Source organism: Myxine glutinosa, chromosome 4 (genome assembly GCF_964187855.1).
Source record: "Myxine glutinosa chromosome 4, kmMyxGlut1.1, whole genome shotgun sequence".
NCBI lineage: Eukaryota > Metazoa > Chordata > Myxini > Myxiniformes > Myxinidae > Myxine > Myxine glutinosa.
The window spans coordinates 13028471-13050898 of NC_136264.1; the positions used below are offsets into that span (position 1 = coordinate 13028471).

At 56.8% G+C, this 22428-nt stretch overlaps 1 protein-coding gene across 1 annotated transcript; it reads right to left on the minus strand.

The window, feature by feature from the left end:
- Positions 1–237: 237 nt before the first annotated feature.
- Positions 238–15229, minus strand: CRCP (CGRP receptor component). Its single transcript, XM_068111910.2, has 6 exons — positions 15039–15229; positions 4424–4460; positions 3563–3655; positions 3312–3406; positions 2209–2266; positions 238–616 (listed from the first exon to the last, which is right to left on the minus strand). The coding sequence occupies exons 1-6, from the start codon at positions 15044–15046 to the stop codon at positions 494–496; spliced, it is 414 nt and encodes a 137-aa protein (XP_067968011.1). The 5' UTR covers positions 15047–15229; the 3' UTR covers positions 238–493.
- Positions 15230–22428: the final 7199 nt, after the last annotated feature.

Genomic DNA, 22428 nt, shown 5'->3' on the forward strand with positions numbered 1-22428 from the left:
AACTTTTAGGCCTAATCATCAGCAATGAACATGCCTAGGCCAACCATATAGTGAAGCAACGAGTAGGTTTGTTGTCACAACTCGAATGAATGATGTTCCGTGTTGACATAATAAGCAACATTTAAGGGAATTGTTCATCAAATTAGCTTTCAAAACATTGCCCAATGCATGTCGTTCCTTTGAAATATGTTATTATTTGTTCATATTTTTTTAATGAAAATCCTTTTGAAGATTCAAAAGATTGAAGACAATATTTTTATTTATTATGAGAACCATATGACGATAATTATAATTCATTGATGAAATTGCCGACACGAAAACAACTTTGAAGGTATTGCAAAATGAGAGCACTTTGACCGTGACGTGCAATGTTGGAACATTCATTTACGTTGTGACATTTAACAGAATGTTTTCCTAATATTGTTCACCGAAGTGCGTATTATGGAGATGAACACGCAAGGAAAAAAAAAAATGGGAGTAAATAAGTGCCTTTTCAATGTTCCATCTTATTCCCTTCAGGTGCAGAAGAGGAATCGGAGGGCAAACAGTCAGTAACAGTGTCCAGTAAAGTCTCAATCTCCTCCTCGGTCACTCTCTCCTCGCTCTCCTCCACCATCTTACAAAAACAAAATGGGATGGGAATGGTGTGTCTCAGAGAGGAAAGAAACACATCTTGAAATCGTGTAAAACGGTGTATATTACTACATATTCCGATGTACCATACTCTGGTACAGAGTGCCGGTGCTGCTGAAGCAGTTTCTTGGCAACAGTTATACTGGATGCTTCACCATTGCCTTCCCAGGAGTAGTTGGGGAAGGAATTTGGAATTTCTCCAGGGTAACTGGCGATAACTCGCCCTCTCACGAAGGACACCGTGGGATCTTTAACATCCACCAACTAATGCTGACGGACGGGTCACCCAGTTTGATGTCCGTCTGAGGGACGGCACACACGTTGATGAATCGCCCTGCCTGTGAAACACCGGGATCTCGGTTTATACCTGGATCGGGATTCAAACCCAGGCAAGATAACTTGGAGGTGAGTGTGCAAATATCTAGGCCATCCTGGCGGCACATTACCCATAGGGTGGTTGCATCATCATCATCATCATCATCATCATCACCATCATCACCATCATTCTCATTCTCTCTTTTTCTCTTTCTCTTTCTCTCTCAAAAAAAAAACCTCAGCTTCTCTCTCCCAACTCTCCCATCTTTACTCTCACCCTCCTCCCGCTCATAAAAGCAAAAAAAGACATTCTCACGTCAAAACAACGGAATATTTCATGCTTGCTGCTCTCTTATCATGCCACCGCCAACTTCACAGAAATCTATCACAGTCGCCTGTTCAACTCTCATTTTTAAGAGTAAATAGTCAGAAATAATAAACCTGCGTAACCTCCACAGAAAACGTGCTGCTCGAGAGAAAGGGGTCAGAAGGGTCAATTCTAAAAGGGTAAATGTTAAGAGTAAAATATAGATATTGTGGGCGGAGTCAAGTGAACTGTCCACCCAATGGGTGCAACTCACACACACGGCTCCATATTAATTATACTAGCATCGTATATACTCCATATATGGCTGGCAGGACGGCGTGGAGGTACACACACTCACCTGTGTTCGAATCCCGAACCAAGCTATAAACTGTCATTCTGGTGTTTCACAGGCAGGGTGACATATGTTATTATTCAATGTGTGTGATGTCCCTCGGATGGACGTTAAACTGGGGGTCCCATCTCTCAGCATTTGTTGGTGGACGTTAAATATCCCATGGTGTCCGCAAAGAGTAGGCGGTTATCGCCGGCCATGACCAAATTCCAAATTCCTGCCATAACTAGGCGAATGTCAGGCCTGACCAGGCCAGTTCATGAAGACTTGAGCCAAGCTTCCGCCAACCGACCCCACAACAAGGTGGGATAATCGTGGCCGTTAAACAAAAACTATATCCTCCATATATATAAAAAAAACACACACACACGCACACACGCACACACACACACGCACACACGCACACACACACACGCACACGCGCACACACACACACACACACACACACACACACACACACACACACACACACACACACACACACACGCACACACGCACACACACACACAATGTTTTTAGGTGTAATTTAGTAACCGTAATTGAAAGTGGCTAATCAGAATCATAAGGTTGTGATAAATGAAAAACATGAATTATTTCATACCAGTTGAATCTCCACAGCAGTGGTTGGTCGATGGTTCAGAATTTGCAATTTTTCTGCTCTGGAGAGGAAAATAAATGAGGATAAGAGAGGGGAGGAGTGAACAAAGGCATAGGGAGGTGAGACGGACTGGCAAAGGTGAGGGAGGGGTGAGAACAATCAAAGGTGCGGGGAGAGGAGGGTGGATGACCGAAGGTGCGGGGAGGGGAAGGGTGTATGACTGAAGGTGTGAGGAGGGGGAGGGTGGATGACCGAAGGTGCGGGGAGGGGAAGGGTGTATGACTGAAGGTGTGAGGAGGGGGAGGGTGGATGACCGAAGGTGCGGGGAGGGGAAGGGTGTATGACTGAAGGTGTGAGGAGGGGGAGGGTGGATGACCGAAGGTGCGGGGAGGGGAAGGGTGTATGACTGAAGGTGCGGGGAGGGGGAGGGTGGATGACCGAAGGTGCGGGGAGGGGGAGGGTGGATGACCGAAGCTGCGGGGAGGGGAAGGGTGTATGACCGAAGGTGCGGGGAGGGGAAGGGTGGATGACCGAAGGTGCGGGGAGAGGAGGGTGGATGACCGAAGGTGCGGAGAGGGGAAGGGTGTATGACTGAAGGTGTGAGGAGGGGGAGGGTGGATGACCGAAGGTGCGGAGAGGGGGAAGGTGGATGCCCGAAGGTGCGGGGAGGGGGAGGGTGGATGACCGAAGGTGCGGGGAGGGGGAGGGTGGATGACCGAAGGTGCGGGGAGGGGGAGGGTGGATGACCGAAGGTGCGGGGAGGGGGAGGGTGGATGACCGAAGGTGCGGGGAGGGGGAGGGTGGATGACCGAAGGTGCGGGGAGGGGGAGGGTGGATGACCGAAGGTGCGGGGAGGGGGAGGGTGGATGACCGAAGGTGCGGGGAGGGTGGATGACCGAAGGTGCGGGGAGGGGTGTATGACCGAAGGTGCGGGGAGGGGGAGGGTGTATGACCGAAGGTGCAGGGAGAGGAGGGTGGACGACCGAAGGTGCGGGGAGGGGGAGGGTGGATGACCGAATGCCGAGTGCTTTGAGAGACCATAAATGGCTACATTCTCCATTGTGTGTCCAGACATTTATGTCGTTCCCCCATTTCTCCCACTTCACCGGGTAAGAGGCCTGTCGTACAAAGCACGCAGGAATCTACTGATGACCTCTGCACTCTGAAGCTTGCAAGGTGTTTGGCGGAGATATCTTAAAGTCTGCAATGAGTTACAAGTGTTGGTACATGATGAGCTTTTCATTATTTACTTATTAAAAATGCACCATTTCATTTCACCTTGTAATGCAACTTTAATTACGGGAACAAAAAGGACGATCTTCGTATCGTTCAATCCCACTTTGCTCGACAGGTGTACCTCATAGATTACTGTATTGAAGTTCTGTTGTCCATGGCTGTGTTTCCTTTGAGACCTGCTTTTCTCTTGAAGCTCCGAGAGCAAATGATAAACCTGAAACACAAGTAGGATCAGGAGTCGTGTACAGGAGGAACTCGGTAGAGTGCACACCTCCGCCAGGCTTAACAGTTAAGTTTTGTATCGCACAGGTGAGCAATATCTGGATACGGACTTGAACCAAAATCGAATTGGCTTGTTCGTGTCACCTACCCAACTCATCCAGCAAGTTTTGTCATAAGTCGTAGATAACTTTTTGAGATATCGTGCTATATCGTGATATATCGAATCGTGATATCGATATCGATATCGATATCGATATCGATCGATCGATATCGAATCGATATCGTATGATATCGTATGATATCGTATGACGATATCGATATCGAATCGATATCGAATCGATATCGTGATATATCGTGATATCGTAACCAAAATCGAATTGGCTTGTTCGTGTCACCTACCCAACTCATCCAGCAAGTTTTGTCATAAGTCGTAGATAACTTTTTGAGATATCGTGCTATATGTCCTTTTTGGTCCTATCTATCATATGGTGAAGAATCACTTTGAAAATTCCAGTATCCGGATCCGGATCTTCACCAAAATCGAATCATTTCATTCTTGTCACACACCCAACCTGTCCGCCAAGTTTCGTTCTATCCTCCACAACTTTCTGCGATATCCCGTTCACAGACAGGCAGACAAACAGAGACAGAGAGGCATGAAAAAATAACCTCCGCTCACCTTCGGTGGTGGAGGTCAGAAAGAATGAGAAAGGAAAAGAAAGAAAAAGAAAAAAATGTGAAATGGAAGATTCAATTTCACCTCGTAATTGCTCAACATCGCTGCGTTTCGATCAGTTCTGCAAAGTAGAGCATTATTAACATGGAGAATGCTGCCAATAGTGATAAAGGAAAATTTGGAAAACCAAATTAAAATAAAAACAACAAAACAAAATGCACTCGCGAGAAAATAAAATCAGCATGTTTGATGGCGTTACCACAGTCCTTTCTCGTGAGAATGTTCATGTTCGACAAAGTAATTTTCTCAAAGGAATTATTTGACAAAGTGATGATTTTTCGCAGTCGCAAAGATGATTTAAGACTTGCTTCAGTCTTAAATCATCAGTTTTAGAAGAACCCACCGTTTAGAGGCCATTTTTCCCCGCAAAGTGCGGGTTGGCCTTTTCGGGGACCGTGGTTGTTGTTGTTTTTTTGGTCCCCTTTTTGAAGCAATGTTTTACGGCCGGATGCCCTTCCTGACGCCAACCCTTTTTGCCGCTAGGCAAAGTTGGGGGAACAGTTTTAGAAGAAATGCAGTTTAAATGAAATTAAGGCCTGGGATTATGAAGTCCGTTCAGGGTCCCCCACGGATTTATCCCAACTCTAATTCAGCATCTGATTACATTTTTTTAAATCAGACAAATTTTGACGTTTTATTGGCAAAAATGCATTCCGAGTCATTTTGAATGCATCTGGTTGGAAGCCATGTGGAGAAAGGGGGTGGGGGGTCGTGAGGAAGTGAGAAGGGGAGAGGAGAGTGGGGGGTTTTTTCTTTTATTTTGCATACCAAGTCGAGGCTCGTATAAGAGATAACACACACGTGTAACGTGTAACAAAGGAAGCAGGAGACAAGAGGGGGCGAGAGAGGGAAGCACAACAACAGTAGTGAACAGGGACATCAGGAGATCTGTGGAAGAGAGAGGGCTCAGGGAGGGTACACAGGATAGACAATATGGACACCACAAGGGATTTCAGGAAAGAAAACAGGGAATTTGAAAGAGGTGGATTTGGGGGTGTATTAATGGGGGTAGAAAAGATCAAGGTTTTGGATGGGGGAAGATAAGAGATGGTGGTGAACAGCTGTTTTAAAGACCTGGAGGGAGGAGTGGGATTGAAGAGAGTGAGGGAGTTTGTTCCAGAGGCGGGAGAGAAGAGGAATGAAGGAGTGAAGGTGAGCAGAGAGTCTTGATTTTGGCAGTTTAACCATCAGAGGGTTTCAGGCAGATCTTGTGTGACCTGTAGGAATATTTGGGGGACAGAGCCCAGGGAGAGCTGGTGGAGCAAGGCCGGAGAGGAGTCGGTGGAAGACAGAAAGACCACCAACCTGCCTGCGGTGAGAGAGAGCAAGGGATAGAGAGGAGAGCGAGGGATGGAGTGGAGAGCGAGGGATGGAGTGGAGAGCGAGGGATGGAGTGGAGAGTGAGGGATGGAGTGGAGAGCGAGGGATGGAGTGGAGAGTGAGGGATGGAGTGGAGAGCGAGGGATGGAGTGGAGAGCGAGGGATGGAGTGGAGAGTGAGGGATGGAGTGGAGAGTGAGGGATGGAGTGGAGAGACAGGGATGGAGTGAAGAGCGAGGGATGGAGTGGAGATTGAGGGATGGAGTGGAGAGTGAGGGATGGAGTGGAGAGCGAGGGATGGAGTGGAGAGCGAGGGATGGAGTGGAGCGTGAGGGATGGAGTGGAGAGCGAGGGATGGAGTGGAGAGCGAGGGATGGAGTGGAGAGAGAGGGATGGAGTGGAGAGTGAGGGATGGAGTGGAGAGTGAGGGATGGAGTGGAGAGCGAGGGATGGAGTGGAGAGCGAGGGATGGAGTGGAGAGCGAGGGATGGAGTGGAGATTGAGGGATGGAGTGGAGAGTGAGGGATGGAGTGGAGAGCGAGGGATGGAGTGGAGAGCGAGGGATGGAGTGGAGCGTGAGGGATGGAGTGGAGAGCGAGGGATGGAGTGGAGAGCGAGGGATGGAGTGGAGAGAGAGGGATGGAGTGGAGAGTGAGGGATGGCGTGGAGAGTGAGGGATGGAGTGGAGAGACAGGGATGGAGTGGAGAGCGAGGGATGGAGTGGAGAGCGAGGGATGGAGTTGAGAGACAGGGATGGAGTGGAGAGCAAGGGATGGAGTGGAGAGTGAGGGATGGCGTGGAGAGTGAGGGATGGAGTGGAGAGTGATGGATGGAGTGGAGAATGAGGGGATGGCGCGGATCAAGGGCAACACGATCTTGAGTGCTCTGATTATTTCACTTTTTATATCCACTTTTATGAAGTTCACCACTGGACATTGGTGTTGCAGTAAGGAGGAACTGTTGCTGGTTCATAACAATTATGGTGAGGTCAGTTTGAACACCGTACCACGTTTGAATCTCCCTGAAGAATTGATCGTTGACTCGAGCTACAAGCGAGGAGAAAACGCCATGTCACTCGACCAACCGTAAAGGGCAGAAGCGGGGTCGAGGAGGGGATGTTTGGACAAGACTGCGGAAGCGGAGCAATCGCCCACCTCTCCCTAACATCTTCCTGACTGATGTCCGCGCTTTGCATGACAAGATGGATGAATTCACTTGCCGCATACAAGCTCGGCAAGATTTCTGGGACTGTTCTCCATACATTTTTACCAAAACATGGCTCAACCCCACCGCACCTGATGCTGTTATCCGGATCCCCGGATTTACGCTGCACCAGTCGGACCGTGATTTTGAGGTTTGGAGTAAAAGGAAAGGTGGACGACTGTATTATCCAGTCAATGGCGCATGGTGTGCTAATACAAAGGTGTTATCGCATTCCTGTACTACTGAGCTGGAAACTTTGGTCATAAAATGTCGTCTATTTTATCTTCCCTGCGAGATTTAATCACTGGTCTTGGTTGCTGTATGTATAGTGTATACAGTATGCATCCTTCTGCACACTAACGCCGCATCTGCCATCGAACTACTCTCTGATGTTATTACTATACATGAAAATGCGAATTCGGGGTCATTTTTTGTAGTTGCGTGAAACTTTAATCATATCACCCTAAGGATAGTGGTGGAGGGGGGGGGGGGGAGTGAGAGGGGGGTGGAGGAGAAAGGGGATTGGTGGCGAGACAGAGGAGTGGGGGAGCAAGAGAGGGAGAGAGAGGCGAGAGGAGAGGTGAGAGAGAGAGGAGAGGGGAGAGAGAGGCGAGAGGAGAGGGGAGAGAGAGAGGGGAGAGAGAGGCGAGAGGAGAGGGGAGAGAGAGGCGAGAGGAGAGGGGAGAGAGAGAGAGAGAGGGGAGAGAGAGAGGAGAGGGGAGAGAGAGAGAGGAGAGGGGAGAGAGAGAGAGGAGAGGGGAGAGAGAGAGAGGAGAGGGGAGAGAGAGGCGAGAGGAGAGGGGAGAGAGAGAGGAGAGGGGAGAGAGAGAGGGGAGAGAGAGAGGAGAGGGGAGAGAGAGAGGAGAGGGGAGAGAGAGAGGAGAGGGGAGAGAGAGGAGAGGGGAGAGAGAGAGGAGAGGGGAGGGAGAGAGGGGGGGGGGAAGAGAGAAGGGAGAGGGGAGAGAAAGAGAAGAGAGGGGGGAGAGAGAGAGGAGGGGGGGGGAGAGAGAGGAGGGGGGGGGGGAAGAGAGAAGGGAGAGGGGAGAGAGAGAGGAGAGGGGAGAGTGAGAGGAGAGGGGAGAGAGAGAGGAGAGGGGAGAGAGAGAGAGGGGAGAGAGAGAGAGGCGAGGGGAGAGAGAGAGGCGAGGGGAGAGAGAGAGGAGAGGGGAGAGAGAGAGAGGAGAGGAGAGAGAGAGAGGAGAGGGGAGAGAGAGAGAGGAGAGGGGAGAGAGAGGCGAGAGGAGAGGGGAGAGAGAGAGGGGAGAGAGAGAGGGGAGAGAGAGGCGAGAGGAGAGGGGAGAGAGAGGCGAGAGGAGAGGGGAGAGAGAGGCGAGAGGAGAAGGGAGAGAGGGAGAAGGGAGAGGAGGGAGAGAGAAGGGAGAGAGAGGGAGAGAGAGGGAGGAGGGAGAGAGAAGGGAGAGAGAGGGAGGAGGGAGAGAGGGAGAAGGGAGAGAGAGGCAGGAGGGAGAAGGGAGAGAGAGGCAGGAGGGAGAAGGGAGAGAGAGGCAGGTGGGAGAGAGAGAAGGGAGAGGGAGGGAGGAGGAAGGGAGGAGGGAGAGGGGAGAGAGAGAGAGGAGGGGGGGGGAGAGAGAAGAGAGAGGGGAGAGAGAGAGGAGAGGGGAGAGAGAGAGAGAGAGAGAGGAGAGAGAGAGAGAGGAGAGAGAGAGAGGAGAGAGAGAGAGGAGAGAGAGAGAGAGAGAGAGAGGAGAGAGAGAGAGAGAGAGAGAGAGGGGAGAGAGAGAGAGAGGGGAGAGAGCGAGAGAGGGGAGAGAGAGAGAGAGGAGAGGAGAGGGGAGATAGGATTTGGGTGGAGGGGCAGAAGCTTCCTTCTGTATCCATCCTGTCCACCCCATTCCTCCCTGACCCATTGTTTGTCCAATTCTCCCAATATTTTGTCCTTCAACTCGACTCTTAGTGTCTCCCCCACCCACGCTCTCAATATTGTTTATTTTGTCCTGTTGCATCCTGATCTGTTTTGTGTTCCAGCTCTTCCACAAGCGTCAACTCAGTAAATAAACTACAACGGCACTCAGTAGAGAGCATACCTCCGCCAGGTGAACAGTTTACGTTTTGTATCTCAGAGTAGACCAGAAAATCACAAAACAGAATCACATTTAATCAAAATCAATCACAGGAATCACCATAGGTCCAGTCTTTCATACCTTGATCTACCCCTCGTTTTTGGCCATTCTCCCAATGGTGAAGAATCCCTTTAAAATTCTAGTAGCCGGATCTGAATCCGGATCTTCACCAAAATACTTTCGTCCTCATCACATATGCTACATCTCTGCCAAATTTCGTCCGAATCCATCCACAACTTTTTGAGATATTTTGTTCACAAACAAACAAACAAACAGACAGGGTTAAAACATAACCTCCATCCATCTTTGGTGGTGGAGGCAACATCACCAAAAGTCTAACAACGTGTAGCCGGGCTTGTTTGATACTTTAGTTGAAGAGGATAGTATGACTTGGGTGGGGATACCAGTTCCCAGTTCGCAAATAATGTAAATATTAAAAATTTTAAATTAATAACATGTTCGTTGCAGGTGTTGAGCATTCCCCCCAATAACCACCACCCCAACCCCAGCGAATTAGTTACGGTTTGTTACCAGTTAATAGAATTCCGCTTCTAAATGGGTCATGAACCAGACACCGCTTCAATCCAGTAACATTGCAGTCACAACAAAGGGATTTGTTTCAACAAAAAAAATGTTACAATAATTATATTCACTATTGTGGTGCTGTGCACACACGATTCGTTTGCCAAGAAGGTAGGCCACAATGCGTTGAACAAACTGAAATGCTTTATTAACAGCTCGCACGTAAGCACTGGGCGGGCTCGACGATCGAGCCCGCATATATGTCCCGAGGCCACGCCTTACCCCCGGGCGTGGCCAGTCGGCCGAAAGGCGGGGCTTGTCCTCAGTTCCACCTTGCGCCTCGTGACGCCTTCACTCCGGGTGTGGCCCGAGCTGCGCTTCCACGCCCGGACGCTCGCGCCACCCACTGGTGCGCGGAATTATTGCCCATTGACAATGTCTCCGCCACAAGCGCCCCAGAATTCCCCCGCACCTGAAGGGTGAGCTTGCGGGGAAGCCGGATGACCCGGCCGAAACGCTCTCTGGCGATGCGTGCAGGGCTGGGGGGTGCCGGGGGTCTGACAGCCGGGGGGCGGCCTTGACGCGGAGGCAGAGCTGCTTGCGGGGGGTGGTCCAGATCGAGGTGGGCCGGCTTGAGGCGGTCCACGGAGGTACGATCCGTGGCGGTCCACGGAGGTGAAATGTTTGTCCCCGGTCTCCAGCACGCGGAAGGGCCCGTCGTACGGGGGCCGCAGCGGTGCCCGGTGGGCGTCGTGCCGGACGAAAACGTACTCCGCCGTGCGAAGCTCCGGGGCGACGTGGGAGGATGGGCAACCGTGGTGTGCCGTCGGCACCGGGGCGAACCTCCTGGCGGTCTCCTGCAGGGTGGAGCGCTGTTGTGCCGTGGACCAAGGAGCCGTGGAGTCGGGGATAAATTCGCCCGGCACCCGCAGCGGTTGTCCGAAGACCAGCTCCGCCGAGGACGTGCGCAGGTTGTCCTTGGGCACCGTCCTGAGGCCCAGCAGGACCCAGGGGAGCCTGTCGGCCCAGCTGCCATCGCGGAGGCTGGCCCGGAGCGCGGCCTTCATTGAGCGACGAAAGCGCTCGCACAGGCCGTTGGCCTGGGGGTGGTAGGCTGTGGTGCGGTGCAGCTTGACGCCGAGCCCTTGTGCCACCGCTCGCCAGAGCTACGAGGTGAACTGGGGGCCGCGGTCGGACGAGATTTCCGAGGGGGCACCGAACCGGGCAACCCACGTGGCGATGAAGGCTTGCGCGACATCAGCCGCAGCCGTCGCCGCCAATGGCACGGCCTCCGGCCACCGGGTGGTGCGGTCCACCATGGTGAAGAGGTGGGTGAAACCCCGTGAGGGGGGCAGAGGTCCCACCAAGTCGACGTGGACGTGGTCGAACCGATGCTCGGGCAGCGTAAACGGGGCCAATGGGGCCTGGGTGTGGCGGTGGACCTTTGCGCGCTGGCACGCGAGGCACGTCCTGGCCCAGTCGCGGACGTTCTTCCTGAGGCCATGCCAGACGAACTTCGCCGCGACGAGCTTCTGGGAGGCCTTCGTGCCCAGATGGGACAGGCCGTGGATGGCGTCAAAAACCGGGCGCTGCCAACCAGCGGGCACGATGGGGCGAGGCCGGCCGAGGGAGACATCGCACAAGAGGGCAGTGCCCGCGATGTCGAACGGCACCTCGGTGACTCGGAGGCCCGTGACGGTGGTCCGCAAGGCCTGGACGTCGGGGTCGGCGGTCTGGTCCTCCGCCATCCGGGCATTGTCGATCCCGAGGTGGACCGCGTGTGCGACGGACCGGGAAAGGCAATCCGCCACCGGGTTTTCCTTACCCGCGACGTGACGGATGTCCGTCGTGTACTCGGACACGGCAGAGAGGTGACGTTGCTGCCGGGCCGACCATGGCTCGGCGACCTTGGCCATCGCGAAAACAAGGGGCTTGTGATCGACTAAAGCCGTGAACGGGCGGCCCTCGAGCAGATGGCGGAAGTGTCGGACCGCCAAGTGGAGCCCGAGCAGCTCGCGGTCGAAGGTGCTGTAGCTGCGTTCGTGCGGGCGAAGCTGCCGGCTAAAAAACGCCAGCGGCTGCCAAGCACCACTCACCCACTGCTCGTGCACCGCGCCCACCACGTAGTCCGACGCGTCGGTGGTGAGGGCGACTGGTGCATCGGGCGCCGGGTGCGCCAGCATGGTGGCGTTGGCCAAGGCCAGCTATGCGCCCACAAACGCCGCGGCCATCGGCTCCGTCCAGGCGATGTCACCTTTGCCCGGCTTCCCCCGGAGGGCCTCGTGCAGGGGGCGCAGGAGCTGGGCGACGCGGGGCATGAAGCGGTGATAAAAATTCACCATGCCCAGGAATTCCTGGAGCCCCTTGATCGTGCGGGGGCGCGGGAAACTCCTGACCGCCTCCACCTTGGCCGGTAAAGGGATGGCCCCGTGCCTGGTGATGCGGTGCCCCAAGAAGTCGATGGCGGTGACGCTGAAACGGCACTTCGCGGGGTTGATTATCAGGCCATGCTGGCCCAGGCGTTCGAAGAGAGTGCGGAGGTGGAGCAGGTGCTGCTCCCGGGATGCGCTCGCGACTAGGATGTCGTCCAGGTAGACGTAGATGAAAGGTAAGTCACGCAAGACGCTGTCCATGAGCCGCTGGAATGCCTGGGCCGCATTTTTCAACCCAAAAGGCATCCGCAGGAACTCAAAGAGGCCGAAAGGGGTGATGACGGCCGTCTTTGGTACGTCGTCCGGTTGTACGGGGCCCTGGTGGTAGCCCCGGATGAGGTCCACCTTGGAGAAAACGGTAGTGTTTGCCATCCGGGCGGAAAAGTCCTGAATATGCGGGACCGGGTAGCGGTCAGGGGTGGTGGCGTCGTTGAGCCGGCGGTAGTCACCGCACGGCCGCCATCCGCCGCCGGGCTTGGGCACAATGTGCAGAGGAGAGGCCCATGCGCTGTTGGAGCGCCATACGATGCCCAGCCGCTCCAGCGTGGCGAACTCCGTTTTCGCCACGGCGAGCTTCGTGGGGTCGAGGCGGCGCGTCCGGGCGTAGACCGGTGGTCCGACGGTGGGGATATGGTGCTCCACCCCGTGTTTGACGGCCACCGCTGAAAAGGTGGGCCGCGTGAGTGCCGGGAAACTGGCGAGGAGTCGGGTAAACTCGTCCGCTGCCGGAAGTGTACAGACTAACCTCGCCGAGACGGAACATGATAGTAGCACCAGGTTTGCGGTGGTGGCGGCCGCGTCGGCCGTGCCGGCGGTGGTGGCGGTAGTTGGCGGGGCGTAGCAGCGGCCACGAGGGAAGCAGGGGGCGCTGTAGCCTCTGCACCGGGATCCACTACGGCAGCACCGTACACCGACCGCGTGTCGCAGGCCGCGAAAAATTTGTCGGCCTCTCCGGCCAGGGCGCGGGGTTCCGTTAATTGCGAACTGGCCAGCGCGAGCCGCACCTGCACAGGTAGCTGGCGGAGGAAAAGCGCTCGGAACAGGAAATCCGGGCGCTGGTCTCCAAGAAGGGACAGCATAAAATCCATCCGAACGGACGGTCGTGTGTCGCCGAGGGCGGGAAGGTCCACGAGGCGGTCGGCGCGTTCGACCTCCGTGAGCCCGAATGTGGGGAGGAGACGTTTGAGCGCCGCGTACTTGTGGTCGCCCGGCGGGCACCGAAGGATGGACACGACGCGGGCGGCAGTGCCGGGCCCGAGGGCGGCGGCCACGTGGTAGTACATGGTCTCGTCCGCCGTGATGCCCCGGAGCTGGAATTGAGCTTCGGCCTGCAGAAACCAAACGTCGGCTTGCGCTTCCCAGAACTCCGGGAGTTTGACGGCGACAGCGTTGGTAGCCATGGCGCGTTCAGGGGTCAGCTACGGCTGAACCAGTCGGGGTCACCAGTGTGGTGCTGTGCACACACGATTCGTTTGCCAAGAAGGTAGGCCACAACGCGTTGTACAAACTGAAACGCTTTATTAACAGCTCGCACGTAAGCACTGGGTAGGCCTGCGTTGAGGCAGGTAAGTAAGGGTAGGCCTCATTGGGCCGGGAATGCCATGTGGTGGGCCTAGGACAAGTCGAGGAGGCCCGAGGGAGGAGTCGGAGGGAATAGCTGGTAAGCAGCAAACAGCCAATGGGAGCTAAAGGGGAGTGGCCAGCAACGGCGGCCAATGAGAACTAAGGGGAGTAACTGATGAGGGGCGATCACGACATGTGACCCCCGGCGGCCAGTGGAGGCCCGTGGAACATTCAAGTGGGGGCTCCGGGGGGATATAAGATCCGGCCCGGACCCCCGAACTCTCTCTCTGCTGCCCCCCGTTCTCCCTGGCTCTGGTCTCTCTTTTGCCCTCGCTCTCTTGGGATTCAGGCTCTCGCAGGACGATCTCTCTCTCATTGGCCCTGTACTCCGACGATCTCCCTGCCTGGACTCCCTGCACGTGCGCTTTTGCCTCGCTGACTTCGGGACATGCTGCGTGGATTCCCGTTCGTGCACGACTGAGGTCGACGTCCCTGCCGCGAACATCCTCGAGGGGAAACGCCCAACGAGCCGTCCGGGGCGAACTGCACTAAGCGGCCGCGCTTCGTGCGCGTCTTTTTCTTCCTCCCCTTCCCCGAGCAAGTCAGAGGGCCCTTGTCTGGGAAACGTAAGTACGGACTGTTAAGTTTCTCTTCTGTGTCCCTTTTCTCTCACCAGTGTACATTTGTGAATAAACCTGTGCTTGTTTCCAACTTGGCCGTTTTCGTCCCTTCACCATTGGCCTCGCATTGCACGAGATAAAACCGCTCGATCGGGTTCATAGTAATTAACGGCACGAGTTACGCGACACGCAAACCGCTCGGGCGTATCAGACCAGCGTGACTCGTGTGAGGTCCAGCCCCCGTCCTCGCGGCGGCGTGTGTATCGAAGGTACCGGGTTGTGACCGGAAACCCTTCCACGCGCTCGCTGCGGGTTTGGCGGCTGGAATTGCTCAGCAATCCGCCCCCACGAGTGTAGAGTGGGTAGCGGCCTCGTGGACTCGAAGCTCGAGGGGGAGCAGGGCTTAATCCCCCCTCAGTACGTCGACGAGCTCGAGATCCGCAACAATGTGTGTGTGTGTGTGTGTGTGTGTGTGTGTGTGTGTGTGTGTGTGTGTGTGTGTGTGTGTGTGTGTGTGTGTGTGTGAAGTGTGTGTGAAGTGTGTGTGAAGTGTGTGTGAAGTGTTGGGGATGTAGCACAGGCATGACGGGCCAAATGACCTCCTCCTGTGTTCAAGTTCCTCATGTTTGATACATCACAGACGGGCCAAGCGACGACTTGGACATGGTGTCACTTACCTGTTACCAACACTAATCAGTGTTCGCTCATTCCACGGCCGCTTACTCTTAGGAATCGACACCAACGCAGTCAAAGAACGACGGACTTCGGTATTTAAAAGAACATGGGACTCGCATGATGCTCCGTCATTAATTCGACGGACATCGGCACTACTATGTTTACCATATGAAGCAAAAGCAAAATGCGAGAGAATGTCGGAACGGAGAGGAATAAAAACTTACACCTCCATAATCACCGAACGACTTTCGTTTCAGCAGGTACAGGCGAACAGCAGGTAAGTGATTCCGAAACACTGAAACTAAAGCAACTGTACCGGTCGCTCCGTTTCACATCTATCAAAAGTTCTGTCATAATGAATCCATTCCGTATCCGGTAAAACACCTGCACACCCGTTGTGGGGAAAAAGAAAATCAGCTTTGTGGAAATGGCGAATCACTGCCGCTAATTACACCACCGTGGCCAACAAATGCAGTCTAAAATGTGGTCGATCAAAAGCTACGTCATTCCGACAAACCTCAGGGTGTTTGTCCATATTCCGTGAATGTTATATTATTACTGAATGAGGAGCACGTGACTTAAACTATCCAATGGGTAGGTGATCCGATGTTTTTCCCATCCGAGCGATCCGACGTTTTCCCATCCGAGCGATCCGATGTTTTCCCATCCGAGAGATCCGATGTTTTTCCCATCCGAGAGATCCGATGTTTTTCCCATCCGAGAGATCCGACGTTTTCCCATCCGAGAGATCCGACGTTTTCCCATCCGAGCGATCCGACGTTTTCCCATCCGAGAGATCCGATGTTTTCCCATCCGAGAGATCCGATGTTTTCCCATCCGAGAGATCCGATGTTTTTCCCATCCGAGAGATCCTGTGGTGCTATGCACACAGAACTCGTTTGTCAAGAGGGTCGGCCACCACGCATTGAACAAAACCAAACACTTTATTCAATGCTCACACGTCAGCACTGGGCGGGCTCGACTTTCAGGCCCGCGTATATGTCCCTAGGCCACGCCTTGCCCTCGGGCGTGGCCGGTCGGCCGAAAGGCGGGGCATGTATTACAGTTCAACCCTGAGCCTCATGACTCCTTTGCTCCGGGCGTGGCCCGAGCCTTGCTTCCACATCCGGTCGCTCGCGTCACCCACTGGTGCGCGGAATTATGACCCGCTGGCATTGTGTCCGCCACACGCGCCCCCCCAGAATTCCCGCGCACCTGAAGGGTGAGCTTGCGGGGAGGCCGGATGACCCGGCCGAAACGCCCTCTGGCGATGCGTGCAGGTCTGGGGGGTGGCGGGACGGCAGGGGTGGGGGGTGCCGGGGGTCTGCCCGCCGGGGGGCGGCCTCGACACGGAGGCAGAGCTGCTTGCGGGGGGTGGTCCAGATCGAGGTGGGCCGGCATGAGGCGGTCCACGGAGATACAATCCGGAGTACCGCCGATGTCCACGGTGAAATGTTTGTCCCCGGTCTCCAGCACGCGGAAGGGCCCGTCGTACGGGGGCCGTAGCGGTGCCCGGTGGGCGTCGTGCCGGACGAAGATGTACTCCGCCGTACGAAGCTCCGGGGCGACGTGTGAGGACGGGCAACCGTGGTGTGCCATCGGCACCGGGGCGAACCTCCTGGCGGTCTCCTGAAGGGTGGAGCGCTGTTGCGTCGTGGACCAAGGTGCCGTGGATTCGGGGATGAATTCGCCCGGTACCCGCAGCGGTTGTCCGAAGACCAGCTCCGCCGAGGACGCGCGCAGGTCGTCCTTGGGCGCCGTCCTGAGGCCCAGCAGGACCCAGGGGAGCCTGTCGGCCCAGCTGCCGTCGCGGAGGCTGGCCCGGAGCGCGGCCTGCATTGAGTGATGGAAGCGCTCGCACAGGCCGTTGGCCTGGGGGTGGTAGGCAGTGGTGCGGTGCAGCTTGACGCCGAGCCCTTGCGCCACCGCTCCCCAGAGCTCCGAGGTGAACTGGGGGCCGTGGTCGGACGAGATGTCTGAGGGGGCGCCAAACCGGGCAACCCAAGTGGCGATGAAAGCTTGCGCAACGTCAGCCGCAGCCATCGCCGCCAATGGCACGGCCTCCGGCCACCGAGTGGTGCAGTCCACCATGATGAGGAGGTGGGTGAAACACCGCGAGGGGGGCAGAGGTCCCACCAAGTCGACGTGTACATGGTCGAACCGACTTTCGGGTACCATAAATGGGGCCAACGGGGCCTGGTTGTGGCGGTGGACCTTCGCGCGCTGGCACGCGAGGCACGTTCTGGCCCAGTCGCGGACGTTCTTCCGGAGGCAATGCCAGACGAACTTTGCCGCGACAAGCTTCTGGGAGGCCTTCGTGCCCGGGTGGGACAGGCCGTGGATGGCGTCAAAAACCTGGCGCTGCCAGCCAGCGGGCACGATGGGGCGAGGCCGGCCGAGGGAGACGTCGCACAAGAGGGCAGTGCCCGCGACGTCAAACGGTACCTCGGTGACGCGGAGGCCGGTGACGGCGGTCCGAAAGGCCTGGACGTCGGGGTCGGCAGTCTGATCCGCCGCCATCCGGGCATAGTCGATCCCGAGGTGGACCGCGTGTGCGATGGACCGGAAAAGGCAATCCGCCACCGGGTTGTCCTTACCCGCGACGTGTCGGATGTCCGTCGTGTATTCGGACACGGCAGAGAGGTGACGCTGCTGCCGGGCCGACCACGGCTCGGCGACCTTGGCCATCGCTAAAATAAGGGGCTTGTGATCGACGAAGGCCGTGAACAGGCGGCCCTCGAGAAGATGGCGGAAGTGTCGGACCGCCAGGTGGGGCCCGAGAAGCTCGCGGTCGAAGGTGCTGGACCGGCGTTCATGCGGGCGGAGCTGCCGGCTAAAAAAACGCCAGCGGCTGCCAAGCACCATTCACCCACTGTTCGTGCACCGCGCCCACCACGTAGTCCGATGCGTCGGTGGTGAGGGCGATCGGTGCATCGGGCGCTGGGTGCGCCAGCATGGTGCCGTTGGCCAAGGCCAGCTTCGCGCCCGCAAACGCCGCGTGCATCTGCTCCGTCCAGGCGATATCACCTTTGCCCGGCTTCCCCCGGAGGGCCTCGTGCAGGGGGCGCAGGAGCTGGGCGACGCGGGGCACGAAGCGGTGATAAAAATTCACCATGCCCAGGAATTCCTGGAGCCCCTTGATCGTGCGGGGGCGCGGGAAACTCGCGCCCCCGCACGATTTCCTGACCGCCTCCACCTTGGCCGGTAAAGGGATGGCCCCGTGCCTGGTGATGCAGTGCCCCAGGAAGTCAATGGCGGTGACGCCGAACCGGCACTTCGCGGGGTTGATTATCAGGCCATGCTGGCCCAGGCGTTCGAAGAGCGTGCGGAGATGGAGCAGGTGCTCCTCCCGGGACGCGCTCGCGACTAGTATGTCGTCCAGGTAGACGTAGACTAAGGACAAGTCACGCAGGACGCTGTCCATGAGCCGCTGGAACGCCTGGGCGGCATTTTTCAACCCAAAAGGCATCCGCAAGAACTTGAAGAGGCCGAAAGTTGTTATAACGGCCATCTTCGGTACGTCGTCCAGCTTTAAGGGGACCTGGTGGTAGCCCCGGATGAGGTCCACCTTGGAAAAAATGGTCGTTTTCGCCAACCGGGCGGAAAAGTCCTGAATGTGCGGAATCAGGTAGCGGTCGGGGGTGGTGGCGTCGTTGAGCCGGCTGTAGTCACCGCACGGCCGCCATCCGCTGCCGGGCTTGGGCACAATGTGCAGAGGTGAGGCCCATGCGCTGTTGGAGCGCCGGACGATGCCCAGCCGCTCCAGCGTGGCGAACTCCGCTTTCGCAACGGCGAGCTTCGTTGGGTCGAGGCGGCGCGCTCGGGCGTAGACCGGTGGTCCGATGGTGGGAATATGGTGTTCCACCCCGTGTTTGACCACCACCGCTGAAAAGGTGGGCCGCGTGAGTGCCGGGAAACTGGCGAGGAGGCGGGTAAACTTGTCCGCTGCCGGAAGCGTACAGACCAACCTCGCCGGGACGGAACCGCCCAGCAAGCCGCTTGGTAAGCCGCTCGGTGAGCCGCTTAGCGAGCTGCTCAACGAGCCGCTCAGCGAGCAAGCGAGCGAGCTGAAGGTTTCGGCCTGGACGAGGCATCTGCGCTTAACGTCCAGCAACAGCCCATGCGCACAAAGGAAATCCGCCCCGAGCAGGGCCATTGGCACGCTGGCTGTGACGAAAGACCATTGGAAGCGCTGTCCCCCGAACAGCAGCGAGAGACAACGCTTCCCGAATGTGCGGATGGGAGTTCCGTTGGCGGCGAGCAAGGCGGGGCCCCGGCCCGCGGCTTGCTTTTCGGACGCGGAGGCAGGGAGGACGCTTACCTACGCTCCAGTGTCGCACAGAAATCGACGACCAGACGAGGTGTCTGTGATGAAAAGGAGGCTGCCGGCATGGCCGACGCTCATGGCCACAAGTGAGCGCCGGCGTGCTCGTTTCCCGACCCGTCGAAAGAGCACGGCGGGCGGCACGCCCTGGCCTTGCGGCCGAACCTGGCATGATAATAGCACAAGGTTTGCCCCGGTGGTGGCTGCTGCGTCGGTCGTAACGGCGGTGGTGGACGGGGTGTAGCAGCGGCCACGAGGGGATCAGGGGGCGCCGAACCCTCTGCACCGGATTTCATTACGGCAGCGCTATACGTCGGCCGCGTGTCGCAGGCCGCGAAAAATTTGTCCGCCTCTCTGGCCAGGGGGCGGGTTCCGTTATGGCCGAACCGGCCAGCACGAGCCGCACCTGCGCAGGGAGCTGGTGGAGGAAAAGCGCTCGGAAAAGGAAATCCGGGTATTTGTCTCCAAGAAGGGACAACATATAGTCCATCCGAATGGACGGTCGTGTGTCGCCGAGGGCGGGAAGGTCAAGGAGGCAGTCGGTGCGGTCGGCCTCCGTGAGTCCGAACGTGGTGAGGAGAAGTCGTTTGAGCGACGCGTACTTGTGGGCGCCCGGCGGGTGCCGAAGGAAGGACACGACTCGGGCGGCAGTGCCGAGCCCAAGGGCGGCGACCACGTGAAAGTACATGGTGTCGTCCGCTGTGATGCCCCGGAGCTGGAATTGGGCCTCGGCCTGCACAAACCAAATGTCGGCCTGTGCTTCCCAGAACTCCGGGAGTTTGACAGCGACAGCGTTGGTAGCCATGGCGCGTTCAGGGGTCAGCTACGGCTGAACCAGTCGGGGTCACCAGTGTGGTGCTATGCACAAACAAGTCGTTTGTCAAGAAGGTAGGCCACCACGCGTTAAACAAGCCCGCGTATATGTCCCTAGGCCACGCCTTGCCCTAGGGCGTGGCCGGTCGGCCGAAAGGCGGGGCATGTATTACAGTTCAACCCTGAGCCTCACGACTCCTTTGCTCCGGGCATGGCCCGAGCCTTGCTTCCACGTCCGGTCGCTCGCATCACCCACTGGTGCGCCGAATTATGACCCGCTGGCATTGTGTCCGCCACAATCCGATGGTTTTCCCATCCGAGCGATCCGATGTTTTCCCATCCGAGCGATACGACAACCCGTCCGAGCGATCCGACGTTTTCCCGTCCGAGCGATCCGACGTTTTCCCGTTTGAGCGATCCGACGTTTTCCCGTTTGAGCGATCCGACGTTTTCCCGTCCGAGCGATCCGACGTTTTCCCATCCGAGCGATCCGACGTTTTCCCATCCGAGCGATCCTACGTTTTCCCGTCCGAGCGATCCGACGTTTTCCCTGTCCTAGGGATCTGACGTTTTCCCATCTGAGCGATCCGACGTTTTCCCGTCCGAGCGATACAACAACCCGTCCGAGCGATCCGACGTTTTCCCGTCCGAGCGATCCGATGTTTTCCCGTCCGAGCGATCCGACGTTTTCCCGTCCGGGTGATCCGACGTTTTCCCGTCCGAGCGATCCGACGTTTTCCCGTCCGGGCGATCCGACGTTTTCCCGTCCGAGCGATCCGACGTTTTCCCGTCCGAGCGATCCGACGTTTTCCCGTCCGAGCGATCCGACGTTTTCCCGTCTGAGCGATCCGACGTTTTCCCGTCCGAGCGAAACCAAGACGTTTTCCCGTCCGAGCGATCCGACGTTTTCCCGTCCGAGCAATCCGACGTTTTCCCTTCCGAGCGATCCGACGTTTTCCCGTCCGAGCGATCCGACGTTTTCCCGTCCAAGCGATCTTACGTTTTCCCGTCTGAGCGATCCGACGTTTTCCCGTCCGAGCAATCCGACGTTTTCCCGTCCGAGCGATCCGACGTTTTCCCGTCCGAGCGATCCGACGTTTTCCTGTCCGAGCGATCCGACGTTTTCCCCTCCGAGCGATCCGTCGTTTTCCCGTCCGAGCGATCCGACGTTTTCCCGTCCGAGCGATCCGACGTTTTCCCGTCCGAGCGATCCGACGTTTTCCCATCCGACGTTTTCCCGTCCGAGCGATCCGACGTTTTCCCGTCCGAGCGATCAGACATTCTCCCGTCCGAGCGATCCGACGTTCTCCCATCCGAGCGATCCGACGTTTTCCCATCCGAGCGATCCGACGTTTTACCGTCCGAGCGATACGACAACCCGTCCGAGCGATCCGACGTTTTCCCGTCCGAGCGATCCGACGTTTTCCCGTTTGAGCGATCCGACGTTTTCCCGTTTGAGCGATCCGACGTTTTCCCGTCCGAGCGATCCGACGTTTTCCCATCCGAGCGATCCGACGTTTTCCCATCCGAGCGATCCTACGTTTTCCCGTCCGAGCGATCCGACGTTTTCCCTGTCCTAGGGATCTGACGTTTTCCCATCTGAGCGATCCGACGTTTTCCCGTCCGAGCGATACAACAACCCGTCCGAGCGATCCGACGTTTTCCCGTCCGAGCGATCCGACGTTTTCCCGTCCGAGCGATCCGACGTTTTCCCGTCCGGGCGATCCGACGTTTTCCCGTCCGAGCGATCCGACGTTTTCCCGTCCGGGCGATCCGACGTTTTGCCGTCCGAGCGATCCGACGTTTTCCCTTCCGAGCGATCCGACGTTTTCCCGTCCGAGCGATCCGACGTTTTCCCGTCCGAGCGATCCGACGTTTTCCCGTCCGAGCGAAACCAAGACGTTTTCCCGTCCGAGCGATCCGCCGTTTTCCCGTCCGAGCAATCCGACGTTTTCCCTTCCGAGCGATCCGACGTTTTCCCGTCCGAGCGATCCGACATTTTCCCGTCCAAGCGATCTTACGTTTTCCCGTCTGAGCGATCCGACGTTTTCCCATCCGAGCAATCCGACGTTTTCCCGTCCGAGCGATCCGACGTTTTCCCGTCCGAGCGATCCGACGTTTTCCTGTCCGAGCAATCCGACGTTTTCCCCTCCGAGCGATCCGACGTTTTCCCGTCCGAGCGATCCGACGTTTTCCCATCCGACGTTTTCCCGTCCGAGCGATCCGACGTTTTCCCATCCGAGCGATCAGACATTCTCCCGTCCGAGCGATCCGACGTTCTCCCATCCGAGCGATCCGACGTTTTCCCATCCGAGCGATCCGACGTTTTACCGTCCGAGCGATCCGACATTTTCCCGTCCGAGCGATCCGACGTTTTCCCTTCCGAGCGATCCGACGTTTTCCCGTCCGAGCGATCCGACGTTTTCCCGTCCGAGCGATCCCACGTTTTCCCGTCCGAGCGATCCGACGTTTTCCCG